Source organism: Primulina eburnea, chromosome 5, assembly GCF_022965805.1.
Source record: "Primulina eburnea isolate SZY01 chromosome 5, ASM2296580v1, whole genome shotgun sequence".
In the NCBI taxonomy this organism is placed as follows: Eukaryota; Viridiplantae; Streptophyta; class Magnoliopsida; order Lamiales; family Gesneriaceae; genus Primulina; species Primulina eburnea.
In genome coordinates this window covers 6,903,481-6,918,740 of record NC_133105.1, presented here as the reverse complement: position 1 = coordinate 6,918,740, position 15,260 = coordinate 6,903,481, and the positions used below count along the sequence as shown (strand labels likewise).

At 37.6% G+C, this 15,260-nt stretch overlaps 1 protein-coding gene across 1 annotated transcript in view; it reads left to right on the top strand.

Annotated features, from left to right (window-relative positions):
- LOC140832784 (protein SABRE-like) overlaps positions 1–14,599 on the top strand; it is a 44,154-nt gene extending 29,555 nt beyond the window's left edge. The window contains exons 15-23 of the mRNA XM_073196977.1: positions 390–614; positions 1,995–2,134; positions 2,693–2,765; positions 5,872–5,973; positions 6,066–6,251; positions 12,611–12,940; positions 13,026–13,193; positions 13,577–13,946; positions 14,144–14,599. Of these exons, the coding sequence (XP_073053078.1) occupies positions 390–614; positions 1,995–2,134; positions 2,693–2,765; positions 5,872–5,973; positions 6,066–6,251; positions 12,611–12,940; positions 13,026–13,193; positions 13,577–13,946; positions 14,144–14,403 (1,854 nt within the window). The 3' untranslated portion in view covers positions 14,404–14,599. The remainder of the gene's footprint in view (positions 1–389; positions 615–1,994; positions 2,135–2,692; positions 2,766–5,871; positions 5,974–6,065; positions 6,252–12,610; positions 12,941–13,025; positions 13,194–13,576; positions 13,947–14,143) is intronic.
- The last annotated feature ends 661 nt before the right edge of the window (positions 14,600–15,260 follow it).

Genomic DNA, 15,260 nt, shown 5'->3' with positions numbered 1-15,260 from the left:
GCAATAGTTCTCTTTCTAATTTTTGTTGGGATTGTGTCTTTTTTGGTGTGCTAGCATATGCTTTGTTACAGCATACATTCTTCTTGTGTTGAGTGCTTCATGAGTTTTCACTTCCATTGAACTGTGATCCACAAATGTTGCAAGGATGTTTTCAATGTGATTTTTCTGACTATAAACAAACCCAATATTTCTGGGAAATAATCTGAATATGAGAATCTTTTAGTATTCGTGGTCAAAGAGTTAATTCCTGAAATTTTTCTTAATAATTTGTTGACTTGAAATTTGAACTATAAAAATATAGACACCTACTTGCTCTTTGCTTTTCTACATACCCGCATATGCCTGCTTCAATGTGATGGAATTTATTACTTAATCGGGTTCATTCTCAGGTGCAGAGACTGAGAAAAGAGCTCATGAATGCGCAGAAGGCTAGGAAGGCTGCATCTGCTTCATTAAGAATAGCTTTGCAGAAAGCTGCACAGTTGCGATTAATGGAAAAGGAGAGGAATAAAAGCCCATCTTATGCTATGCGAATTTCTTTTCAAATTAATAAAGTTGTCTGGGGCATGCTCGTCGATGGAAAATCTTTTGCAGAAGCAGAGTTAAATGATATGGTTAGTCTATGTTAGTATAAAGGTATTGTGTGGCGCGTGCTTGATTGTCGGATATAGTGTTTTTTGTGTTCAACTTCAATTAAAGAGCTGGAATTGAAATTATCATGACGTTAGTTTTACCATGGTCAGCTTATGTGAATATCTACTATCTGAAATGCTCATTTGTTTCATATTCACCATCTTCCATGTATATTTTGGTCTCTCCATGGCTTATAACTCTAGGAGTCCTGCTATTTGACATCTCTTTGCTGACCAATCAATAAATACCATCTACCCATATTCACTTATATTCTTTGGTACCCTGTAAGGGATGGATGATAAAAGATTTATAATACGAGGATAATAACTTGAAATACATTAGCAACACTTCAATTATTTTAGAACTCGAGCCAAACGATTGATTAAACAAGCTTGTTTAGTGTTACCCTACGCACCAAATGGTGTTTTAGTGGATGAAAGCATGTGCATCATCCCATAATTTACATCTTGATTTAGTTTGGGTGTATGAAAATCATTTGTGCCTCAAAATGTTCCTAAATGCCAACATGTCCATGTAGCATCTTCCTGGATAAGGAAAACCTCTTGTCAGATTCATTTTGTTCACTAATTTTTTGTTTTATTAACATGTCTATGCCCAATTTGCTTATGAGTATGATTGTTTTTCTCCAAAAGAATAAAATTTGTATGTGGGTTATTGTTTATGAGTCATCAAAATGTGGCGCTTGGCAGCTCTATAGATTAAAACATTTGAGCTGCATTGTTACTACTAGTTATTGATTTTCGTAAATTGATAAGCATTCGACTTCTACGATTGGTACTAGAACATATATCGATTCCATTAAGTGCAAGTTGGCGCAATAACTGGAATGGAATTGTAATGGAGAACCGATTGGCCCAATCAAGAAAGTAAATGAAATGTGACAATTGGGATGTTGTGTTATTCAAAAAATTTGGGTTGTATAGTTACTAATAGTTATAGTTTTTGTTAAAGCGGGAAGTGGTGGCTCCTAAATCACGATACCTAATAAGTGCCCCACTTTGAACAAATTAAAATAAACTTTATATTCCAGCTTAATCTTTTCTCTAGTGTTGGTATGGTGACACCCACCCAATCTTTTTATCAAATAATGATTAGTTGTCTAGGAATCTCTTGCCGACCTTAACATACGCATCTTTAAATATTTGGTCTTCCAAGTTAGCTTTTCTATGTTATTTTCCCCGTTTTAATCTCTTTCCTAACAGTCAACGAATCCAAGGTAGGTAACCAGTTGTGTTTGACTTATATTATTTTGTTGTATAAAATACTTACATTAGATCTTATTAGAACTATTCATTATCCTTGTAATAGAAGATCCTATCTGAAAATATCTCTTGGTGCAGATCTATGATTTTGACCGGGATTACAAGGATGTCGGTGTTGCTAAGTTTACAACAAAGTACTTTGTTGTAAGAAATTGTCTTCCGAATGCGAAGTCTGACATGCTTCTGTCTGCGTGGAATCCTCCTTCTGAATGGGGAAAGTATGCATTTCTTTTTGTGAATATCTTTTTTGGTCATTTTCATTTCTGGTTTACTTTTCTTGTTGCTTTCTTACATACCATCCCTTGTTCCAACTTCTGTTTTTATGATTGGCTTAGTTTTAATTTCATGAAAGATTTTGTCCCGAAAGTCACTCCAAGTTTACTAAATTCACGTGTTATCGAAATATTAGCTCTCTGATGTGGAGCAGTTTGTGATAGTTTTACATGATGAAATTTTTGGATTGACATTCTTGCATAAAAGATACAAAACAGAAATGTCCATTTCGGTTGAACTAACGCAGAGTCACTCTTCGTTTAATCCTAGTCCATATCACTTGGAATATGTTTTTTCTCATTGTGAGCATCGCCCACTCTTGTATGCATAAGAAAAACAGATACTTAAAACTACTGCTTACGGTTTATGTTCATGATGGTGATATGGCATGATTTTTTATATTTATGAATTTCGTTCGATTCAGTAAGGCATTCGAAAAGCCCCAAAAGTTTGATGGAATAAATCAAAAGTTTGAGATGCTGCTTATGTCATCTTGAATGCAGACAAGTGATGCTTCGTGTGGATGCTAAGCAAGGATCTTCCAAGGACGGAAACTCCCCTCTTGAATTATTCCAGGTCAGCACAGTAATGAATTCTTTTATATATAGAAAAACATAATCTTATTTTGCTGATGTGTAATATCGCCAAAACTGTACCACATCCATTCACGACATCAGTTAAACTGCTAGTCTCAGTTCCATGGCTCGTTATGTAGGTCATCATTACTGGAAAGTCATTGTTGTATACTTATGTTGCAGTGAAGTTTTACTTGTAGCCCAAGTTATGGGAGCGAGTGATATGGTGGAGACTTAAGAGTATCATTACTCTATTAGATAACCAATTTGGTTTTATGTCGGGTAGGTATTCAATAGAAGCTATTTTCTTGATCAGACAAATGATAGAAAAATATAAAGAATAATAGAAGATCTTGCAAATGGTATTTATCGACTTAGAGAAAGCCTATAATAGAGTGCCTACAAAGTTAATCTAGTGATTACTTAGAAGAGAGCATGTGCCTCAATGTTACGTCAAGATCATTAAAGATATGTATGAAGGTGTCGTAACGAATGTTAGGATCTGTTGGAGGAATGTCATGTGAATTTCTTGTGGCAATAGAACTACATCAAGGATCGACTTTAAGCTCTTACCTCTTTGCTTTGGTTATGGATGAGCTGCCGGATAAGGTGGGGATGATGATGGAGAAAATGATGAGGAATTTTCTTTGGGACGGGGCAGACGGGGATAGGCAGTGTCATGTAGTAGGTTGGGATCAAGTGTGCAAACACAAGGAAAGAGGGGGACTGGGTTTGGGAAGCATCCGATTAAGAAATATGGCTTTACTTGGCAAATGGTGGTGGAGAGGATCGGTGGATAGGGATATTCTGTGGAAGAAAGTAATTTCCAGCATATATGGTACTCAAGATAACGGTTGGGATTTGGGGTTGGCGAGGATTTCTACCTTCCGTAGTTCGTGGAAAGGTATTTCTCGATCGTTCCCGGCTTTTCATCATTTGGTTAAGGGGGTGCTTAAACAGGGTAACTCGATTCGGTTTTGGGAGGATGTGTGGGTGGGGGGGGTCTCCTTCAAAGAGCGTTTTCCTTCATTATTTGAGTTATGCACTTTAAAAAACAAACCAATCTTAAGTTTTGTCGATGTGGTCACTAGTACTGGAAACCTTCCTATTCAATGGGATGTGCGGTTTGGAAGGAATTTTGTCGAGCGTGAAGAGATTGAGTTCAGTACTCTTCTGGGGGTTTTACAAACTGTTCGATTGGAGTGGGGAGTAGAGGACTATAGAGTGTGGTTGGGGGAACCTTCAGGGGTGTTTTCAGTCAAATCTTTTTATAACTCTTTTTTTCCTCCTACTATTTCGAATCCATTCATTTATTGTTCCAATATCTGGAGTATACATGTCCCACCAAAGGTGCAAGTGTTCTCGTGGATTGTGGCATTGGAGAAGTTACAGACCTGTGATGCGGTGCAAAGAAGATGGCCAGCTTGCGCGCTACGTCCTCAGTGGTGTTGTTTTTGTCATAGGGATGAGGAAAATCAGGATCATCTACTACTTCATTGCCCTTTCTCATCTCAGATTTGGCTGAAGGCATTCAAAGAGTTGGAGCTGGTGTGGAATTTACCGGAAAAGGCAAAGGACATGCTGATTGTGGAACCGAGCTTGCATAAAGGGAGGAAACATATGCGGTTCTAGTTTATCATAGTTCATTGCATATTGTGGTCGATTTGGTTGGAAAAGAACTCAAGAATATTTGAAGAGATGTCGCATTCCGAAGACGATCTATGGGATTCGATAAAATTCAGGGTTGCATGTTGGATGACTTTAAGCCAGGAGTTTCGACACTTAAGTGTCTCAGACTTAGCCAGGAATTGGAATTACGTCTTCTCATGATCGTTATATTGTAGTTTGGTGTTCAATTTTAAAATTTTAAAACGGATTTCTTATCCGTACATTGTAAAACCTTTCTGATTGAATAAATAAAATATGTCTCTTATCAAAAAAAAAAAAAATTTGCAGATGATATTCTCCTGATAGAAGAAACTAAAGAAGATATAAATAAAACATTAGATTGATGACGTGAAGCTCTTGAGAGTAAAGGTTGTAGAATTAGTCACTCAAAAACAGAATATTTAGCTTGTAACTTTGGTTATAAATCTAGACAAATAGATAGTCCAATTGAGACTTACGGCCGAGAAGTCCCAGAGTGTAAAGCTTTTCACTATTTAAGATATATTTAGAGAGGATATAGACCATAAGATTAAAGTAGGGTGGATGAAATGGAGGATGATATCAGGAGTATGTGATAGAAGGATGCTTGCACGATTGAAAGGAAACTATTATTCGACCAGCTATGTTTTATGGCTCGGAGTGTTGGGCCACCACATGATTGCATATGCAATAAATGGTGGTTGTAGATATTAGTATGTTAAGATGGATGTGTAGCAAAACGTGCAAAGATAGAATTAGGAATGAGAGGCTAATGAACTATTTAGGTGTAGCCCCCATAAAGGTAAGATCGGAGAGAGACATCTAACATAGTTTGGCCGTGTGAAGAGGAGGCCAAACATGGCCCTAATCCGGCTTATCTTAGATTGACAAGTTAATGGAAGTTAAAAACTTTGATGAAGGTGGTTCATGGATCTTGGTTTAAGAGATGACATATAGGAAAATCACTTAGTTTGGAGAACTAATATTCATGTAGCTGATCCCGCAACTAGCAGGAATGTGCTATGATGATGATGATGTTATTTTTCGTTAAATAATAGTGTCCTACAAGTGAAACCGGTCTCACCATATAAGTATTGCATCAACGAAAGTTGATCTTCTTTGGTAACTTGTGAGGGCTTGTGTCTGACTCCAGATGATGGTAGTGAGTTGAAATAGCATATTTTATGTTATAGCAGAGAATAAACTTGGAAGTGACTAAGATGGACTGCTGAATCCATCCTTTCCGTGGAATGGATGGTAGTAGTGTCTGTCACTGTCAGTTGCATGGAGAAAGAGTACAACAGTTTCTTAAAAATTTAGCAGCTTTTGTTTGACATATATGAATAATGGAGTCACTTTGACTTTTAAATTTCTACTTGTTAAATGAAACAGAATTTGAAATGTGGTAGAGGACTAGTTTTCATTTTTCGTGCATAACAAGATTCTATCTTGCTGTATAGGTGGAAATTTACCCTTTAAAGATACATTTGACTGAGACATGTTACAGATTGATGTGGCAATATTTCTTTCCTGAAGAAGAACAAGACTCCCAAAGGCGGCAGGTTTGCATAAATATGTTCTTGAAACTTTCAGTCGGATACTTACCTTTCCGAAAAAAACTTTTAATATCTCTGTATTTCTATGTGATGTATAGGAAGTATGGAAGGTTTCGACGACAGCTGGTGCAAGGCGCGGAAAGAAAGGGTCAACAGCTCAAGAGGCATCTTCATCTAGCTCCCATACAACAAAAGATGTTGATGTTTCCAAATCAAGCACATCTACCCTCTCTGCAATATCTTTAACTAACCAATCTGGCAGCATTCAAGATGATGCACTGCAAGTGAGTCTCTTAAAGTTGCAATAATCATGTATATGTTTAGTCATTTGGTGAAATAATTTTATTGAAAAAGAATTTTGTTCATGAATTATATAACATCAATTTTAATCCAAAAATAAACAATCAATGGTCTTACCTTAAGAAAGATACAGAAGGAAAGATCACTAAGCTTCCTGATCACCTTTCAAGATTAGACTTGGGAAAACTTGTCCTCTATGAATCCCTCGAGGTTTGTCAGTGTTGGATATTTGAATTTAAAATAAGGATATGTCTGTTAGTCTATCTTTCTATCTACTGTTTAAAGTTTAAGGTTAGATTAGATTAAGTTTCTTATCAATTGATTTGTTATGTATAAATAAGCAATGCTTTCTTTTATTATGAGTAAGATTTAACTTCCTTCCAAAATACTCATTTTCTCTCAAACCACATGGTATTAGAGCGTGGGTGTGGCCAATGACGAAGTACGGTACGGCTTATACCACCGCCAATTCATCAGCGGCGGTGAGCATGACCCAAATCATGGCCGATGCTTGTCCTCTCTCCATCACGTGCCACAAATTTACAGGCTGGAATTTTTTGTCTTGGTCACAATCTGTCCTCATGTACATTTATGGACGAGGCAAGGAAGATCACCTCTTGGGCAGTGCGACATGACCTAACTCGGGCGATGTCACGTTCAAAACTTGGAAGGCAGAAAACAACCTAGTCATGTCTTGGTTGATTAATTCAATGACTCCTGAAATTGGCTAAAATATTCTTCTCTACTCGACTGCAAAAAATATTTGGGATGCGGTAAGAGACATATTCTTGCAAAGATAACACAGCCGAGCTCTTTGCCATTGAATCAACTGTGCACGATCTCCGCCAGGACGAAAGCTCGTTTGCTGACTACTTCTCTTCCATGACTCGACAATGGCAGATAATTGATCTCATAGAAGAATTCCATTGGACATGCACCAAGTGCGAGAAACTCTATCGCTCAATTGTTGAAAGTAAGCATGTATTCAAATTCTTGATGGGCTTAAATCGAGATCTCGATGATGTCCATGGTCAGATCCTGAGCACAAAGCCATTACCAAGCCTTCGATCTGCCTTCTCGGTGGTCAGACAGGGGTTCTTCGCAGCACATTTCCTCAACCCCTTATGGTTCCGCCTTCACTCTACAGCGCCAAGCCCCATCATTCCCACTTGACTCTGTGCATTCTGCTACACGGGATGGACATTTGTCTACGTCCATGAAAAGACGATATGTTCCAGGACGACTTTGGTGTGAAATATGCAAGAAACCTAATCACAACATCGATTCTTGTGGGAAAATTCATGGCAAGCTTGCGGATTGGAAGCCTGTTTGAGAACGTCAGGCTAATGCTACTGTCTGAGTTGCTGATCCTTCTTCCAGTGAGTCAATGACTTTCACTAGCGCCCAATTGGATGTCCTCCAAAAGCTATTCCGCCAGCAGACCCAGGTGCCATAAAAAAAGTGACATAGGATAAGGAAGTATTGTTGTCCAAGGTGATAGTTTTCTTGCATTTCATCACACCATGTTTCTTCACGATCGTGGATCATTGATTCAGGGGCGTCGGATCATATGACTGGTCAATTGGATTTGTTTACATCATACTGCCCTTTTTTTGTCCTTCGATCGGTTCCAGTAGCAGATGGTTCTTGCACAAAGGTGCTCGGGTCGGGCTCCATATGTTTGTCATCTACTTTGCAATTAAATGATGTCTTGTTTGTTCTTGTTCTTCATTGCAATCTGTTGTCGGTTAGCATGTTGAATCGAGATCTGACTTGCACCACTATTTTTTCTTCTACCTCTTGTGTTTTTCAAGAACTAGCCTTGGGGAGTACGATTGGCGGTGCTGATCATTGCGCGGGCCTGTACCTTCTCAAGATGAAACTCGTCCCGAAGCCTTCAACTCCTGGTGTTCTCGTTTTTGCTTTTCAGTCCAATAAGAAAAGTGAACTTCTGTTGTGGCACTTTCGACTAGGCATCCAAACTTTATGTATCTTAAAAAATTGTTTCCGCATTTATTTGATAATAAAAGTTCATTTTTCCCTCATTGTGATGTGTGTCAGCTATCCAAACATGTGCGTCACACTTTCAAACAACAATCATATACTCCGTCCAAATCATTTGCTTTAATTCATAGTGATATTTGGGGCTCTTCGCGTGCCAAAAATATAACGGGAATGCGTTGGTTTCTATTATTTGTAGATGATCATATGCGTCTCTCGTGGGTGTTCCTCATGAAGGAGAAGAGTGAAACTTCCTCGATATTTAAATCATTCCTCGCCATGATCCAAACAATACTCTCAACCAATATTCAGATCCTCCGCTCTAACAGAGCTCAAGATTTCTTAAACTCTGTCTTAGGTGATTTCTTGATAAGTAAAGGTGTTGTTCATCAAAGTTCTTGCGTTGACACACTTCAGCAAAATGGTATCGCCGAACAAAAAAATTGCCATCTCCTTCAGGTTGTTCGATCCATGTTGTTCTCTCGTCATGTCCCTCATCATTATTGGGGTGACGCCATCCTCACTGCCATTTATCTTATCAATAGGATGCCTTCACGTGTCCTTACCTTCAAAACACCTATTTAAACATTACTTGAGTTTTACCCCAATTCCCACCTACTACATCACATTCGAATGCGCATTTTTGGTTGCACAGCTTTCGTACATGTTCATTCCCAGCATTGGGGAAAGCTTGATCATTTTTCTCTTAGGTGTATATTTCTTGGGCATTCCCCTAATCAGAAAGGATGGGGGTAACAGTCAGGGGGCTGATGGGTTCACTTTGGCTTTTTTTCAAGAATGTTGGGATATAGTTAAAAAAGATTTAATGAAGTTTTTCGATGATTTCTTTCGCACCGCAATCGTAAATAGTGTAACCAACGAAACATATATTTGTTTGATCCGGAAAAAAAAAGAATCTATCAAAGTGAAGGATTTCAGACCGATTAGCCTTACAACAAGCTTGTATAAAATAATAGCAAAAGTCTTAACTACGAGGATCGGGAAGGTGATTTCAGAGACAATTTCAGAATCTCAGAATGCTTTCATTGAGGGAAGACAAATACTAGATTGTGGCGTTACAGCGAATGAACTACTCGAAGAGGGAATGAGGAAGAAGAAGAAATGATGGGTGATTAAGGTGGATTTCGAAAAGGCTTATGACAATGTGAATTGGGAATTCTTGGATTTTGTTTTGATGAAAAAGGGGTTTGGAGGGAGATGGAGAAAGTGGATTAAAGGATGTGTGTCGAACGTATCATTTTTTGTTATGATTAACGGGAGGGCAAGGGGAAAAATTAACAAAAAATTTTTTGATGAGAATGAAGAAACTGATACGTTCGACACACATCCATGGCCTCCCGTTAAAACGAAACAGAAACTCAGGATCATATACTCATCCATTGTCCATTCACGACCTAACTATTATTTGGGAAGAAATTTTTGGTAGGTCGTGGTTCATTGCATATGCTGGATAGTATGGCTGGAAAGAAATAGAAGAATTTTTTATGAGAAGGAAGAAACTAGAGAATTTTGTTGGGAAAAAATCAAGATCACAGTAGCTATGTGGATCAGCACTCATCATGACTTCAAGAATGTCTCGATATTAGATATATTGCGAGATTGGGATTTTGTGTATCATTAAAACACCCTTCGTAATATGTACTTCATGATGTAGTGGACCATTAGTCCACTGACGTAATTTGTTCTTATCATATCATTAATAAAATAATGTTTCTTATAAAAAAAAATTCTCTCAACAAGATAACCCCAGATTAATCCTGAAAATCTTATTCCACCTTTTGAACATGTGTATTCTCGGAGAAAATCACCACTCCATCTTGGGAATTCTCAGGAAAACACACATAATCAGCCAACCCAGAGTATTTCCTTGACGCCAGATTCTCTGAATCACACTCAAGTTATACCGAGCTCTGACCCACAAAATACAACATGAAATTAATGATTTACCTATTGCATCGAGAAAATGGGTCAGAACATGCACCCAAATCCGATAAGTAACTTTGTCACATTTGATAGTTTATCAACTGCATTTCGTACCTTTGTTGTGAATTTAGATCGAGTACAGGTATCATCAAGCATCAATGAAGCTCTCCAAAATCCACATTGGAGAATAGCTATCGTTGATGAAATTCGTGCCCTTGAAAAGAACTATTCTTGGCAGATCACAAACCTTCCCCCTAGAAAAAGTGTAGCTGGTTGCAAATGGCTCTTTATTGTTAAGCACAAAGCTGATGGAAACATCGAACAGTTTAAAGCACGTCTGGTAGCAAAAGGTATTCCCAGACATATGAGATTGATTATCAACAAACCTTCGCACCAGTAGCTATGCTGAACAAAGTTCCTATCCACTGCCACAAATTTAGATTGGCCTCAATACCAGCTAGATGTCAAGAATGTCTTCTTAAATGAGGACCTGGACGAGGAAATCTACATGAATATAGGTTGAAGAAATATCTCTATGGCCTAAAACAATCGCCTAGGGCTTGGTTTCACTAGTTCACTAAAGTACTGAAAGACAATGGGCATCTTCAGTGCCAATCAGACCACACTATGTTTGTTAAACCTTCCAACACAGATAGATTCTCTGTTATCATTATCTATGTTGACGATATTGTGATCACTGGAAATTATGAAGAGGAAATCACTCAGATTGAGCGACTGCTTTCAAAGGAATTTGAGATGAAAGATCTTGGAACCTTAAAATATTTCTTGGGAATGGCAGTGACCAGATCAAAGCATATAACAAAGATTAGTAAGCAAGTTGATATATTTCTCTCACACAAGACCAGATATTGGATTTGCTGTAAGATTCGTAAGTCAGATCGTGAAAAATCCGACAAAGTAACACGTGGAGGCTGTTTTTAGGGTATTGAACCTAAAAGGGTCCCCTGGCAAGGTATTGTGTTTCCGCAGAACCACCCCAAGAGATATACAAGTATACAGTGATGTAGGCTAGGCAGGATCTTTAACTACTAGACGATCTACATCTGGGTATTGCTCATTTGTTTGGGGTAACCTAGTAACATGGCATAGCAAGAAGCAAACAATGGTAGCAAGAAGTAGTGCAGAAGCAGAATTTCTGTCATTGGCCAACGAGATTTGCGAAGGAATGTGACTCCAAATAGTGTTGACTGAGTTGAAATTGGAAGGACATCAGACAATCGAACTAAAGTGTGACAACCGAGCAGCTATAAGCATTGCCAAGAATCCAGTTCATCGTGATCGTACTAAGCATATTGAGATCGATCGTCATTTCATCGGTAAAAAAGTTGAGATGAGCATCTTGAAAGTTAACTACGTTCATAGCAAATCACAAGTTGCAGATGTCATAACAAAGGCTTTATTTCGACCCACATTTGAAGACTTGATGTTCAGGTTGGGCATGATTGACATATATCACTCAATTTAAGGGGAGTGTTGGATATTTGAGTTTAAAATAATAGGTTCTTTAGTTTATTAGGTAACTTTCTATATATTGTAAAGTTTAAATTTTAAATGAGATCAAGTTTCTTATCAATTGATTTGTCATGTTAACTAAGCAATGTACTCTTTTATTATGAATAAGATTTAACTTCCTTCCGAAATACTCGTTCTCTCAAACCGAAGTTAGCAAATTTACAGAGCAGTTTGCCAGAGGAAACCGACCAATAATGACTTTGTCAGATGCATCGATGGCTTGTATATAATCTGTTGACGCTGCCTTCAACTTCACCCAAATTTTAGTGGTGGATATGTTTTGTTTGTGCATGTTTCCATATTTTCAACTTACTTGATATTTACAAGATGAAAACGATTATACCCACGAGAATCGCCAAGGCCTGAGCTATAATAATGAGTACTATTAGGGTACGACAAGAAGGAAGAATCCAAAAGCCTCTCAACCACCTCTAATAAATAAAGTTGACCAAATTCAGATCCCGACAAAGCCCCAAAATCTCCTTAAATATAGTAGGACGGCTGTGGCTCATTTATTTCATCCATTTAATTTACTAGTGATTAGTGATAGAGAGAGAGAGAGAGAGAATTTACATGGTCAAACTCCGCAATGGAGCTAGATTGAAATCCCATACATTTCAACACCTCAACTATCCATGTCACAACCAATAAGGAGTATCACTTAATTATGCGTGTTGTTGAAATGGGGAACATGGAAGACACGGTAAAATTCTATAGCCAGTAGCTTGTGGACAAGTGGATTCATATGTTGGCACTCCCAAGTAACAAATGCAAATTGTCCACAGGGTTGGCTGATTATTTGAGTGCCAACATAAAGACAATGCAGATTATCTGAGTGTTCCTTGCAATGCATGTTTGTGCACAGGTATCAAAGCTTCAGAATCTAAAAGCAAACATTGTTGGTGATTCAACCCCAGAATTAAGAAGAACGTCATCCTTTGATAAAACTTGGGAAGAAAATGTGGCAGAATCTGTTGCCGATGAACTGGTGTTACAATTGCACACTTCAACAAAAAGTGGGCCTCTTGCTATTCTTGACCAGCATGATGAGCCCATTAAAAATAAACTGAAGGAGATCAAAGTAGTCAAACCTGGTCGGTCCTCTCATGATGAGAAAAAGGTGGCTAAAATTCAAGATGAGAAAAGGTCCAGACACCGAAAACTGAGGGAGTTTCACAATATCAAGATTAGTCAGGTTGGTTCTCTAAGATTTTTGTCCATTGTTCGTTTTTCCTTCTATTTGTCTCTTTCTATCTTACTTAAGCATCACCATGGTGTAGGTTGAGCTGCTAGTTACCTATGAAGGATCAAGATTCGCGGTAAGTGACTTAAGGTTGCTGATGGACACATTCCATCGTGTTGAGTTTACCGGAACTTGGAGGCGGTTGTTCTCTCGTGTTAAAAAGCATATTATTTGGGGAGTTCTAAAATCTGTCACGGGCATGCAGGTAAATTGTGTGTGCTTATTTGTTATCTCTGCTTATTTGTTATCTAGAAATCTCTCACACAAACACATATACCCGGTGTACAAGCATTATATCGATCCTTAAAATGACGGAAATGTTGTTAATTATAAGTTTTCAACTGAAAAGGCGAAAAGTTTTTCCATCCACCAGAAAACACGCATACCCCCATTCAAATGTGTAAACCTGCCCACACAAGCATGATATATATTGGTTATGACTGATTGAAAGCATTGGTTGTGCGCTGCTTGAGCAGAAAAGATAAATGCTCTAGTTTTTCATCACACAGGAACTGTCTTAAATAATTGGTATGCCAGATAAGGTTTTACCTCAACGAGATTTCATGCTGGTATTGGTGTTATTTGTAGGGGAAGAAGTTTAAAGATAAAGCACATTCAACTGGTGTTACCGTTACAGAAAATTATCTCAATCTCAGCGACAGCGATGGAGGTTCGGCTGAAAAATCTGATAAGCATCCAATATCGTGGCCAAAACGTACTGGTGATGGGGCAGGCGATGGATTTGTTACCTCTGTTAGGGGCCTTTTCAATTCTCAGCGTCGCAAGGCCAGGGCTTTTGTTTTACGGACTATGAGGGGTGAAGCAGAGAGTGAGCTCCATGTGGATTGGAGTGAAAGTGATGCAGAGTTCTCTCCATTTGCCAGACAGCTAACTATAACCAAAGCTAAAAGGTTAATTAGACGGCACACTAAGAAGTTCCGCTCTAGGGGACAGAAAGGTTAGTGCCCGTCACTCTCCTTAGACTTTATCTTATCTGCTATATATCTTTGTTTTGTAGGCAAATAAAATCCAGTGGTAGTGTCTAAACATGTAATTATTCAGGGTTCAACTCAATTCTTCTAATAATATCTCAATTCGACAAGACTCTCATTGTCTTTTTGATGAAAATCATGCTAACTGTTGTTTCTATGTCAGGTTATTGTTGCAGTCGAAAGAATCACTTCCCACGTCTCCTAAGGAGACCACACCCTATGAAAGTGATTCTTCAAGTGGATCCTCTCCTTATCAGGATTTCCACGATTAGAATTGGAAGATATTATCGAAACAGTGCAATAATTTTCAGGGTACATTCTTCTCGCTTACAGCCTATAAGATTCAATACGCTGGAGAGCAGCATGGGAACAAAGTATCTTCAAGGTTTGACCCTGAGCAAATGGCGGTACATGGTAGAGTAGTGTTGACTTCTCTTATCTCTTTGTGTTCTTTTCTCCAACTCGTAAAGAGAAATAAATTTTGTAGGATAATTAGAGGCTTAGGTAGTTTGATAAGTTACACTATCGTCACTGGGTCACTTGCTTGATAAATTAGCTTAGAGAATGGTTGTTCTTCCCTGATGAAATTGAGGATGAAGGTCAAATATTTAACAACGCAAAGTGGCAAGAGAAACTCCCTTCAAAATAATAGCACACCATTATTGGAAATGAGCTAAATAACCTTGTTCTCTTAAAATTGTTTTTATATTCTTCTGTTTTTCGTTATTGGCATATAACCTGCATCAGAAAGATGACAAGTATTGCTGTATATACAGATTTAATATGAAATATTGAATAAATAAATATTATTGATGTATGATAAAATTGTTATAAACAAGCTAATCTTTCAAGTTGTTGGTAACATGTGAAAAATATTATTTCATTTATTCATTCGAATTTCAAACAAAATTTTAAATTCAGAGCAATATGATTCTAAAAAAGTGACAAGATTCTGATAAATATATAGAAAGAAACATGTTACATGATTCTAAAATATATAAGATTCTTATGCAAAAGTATCAATATTACATAAATAACTGGGCTTTTTTAATTAAATATTATAATTATAAATTTTAAAAAGTTTACCAATCTAAAATAACTGTGGACGGTGGAAGATATCATAAGACTCCAAAGAGATTCGATTCAGAATTCTTATTTGTCTAAGATTTATTGGAATAATTTAAGAGGTTTTCTCTGTTTTTATCCTTGTCAACAAACAATTCACGATACCTCGACTTTTTCAGAACATGTCCGAGTCATATAATAATGATTCGAATTAG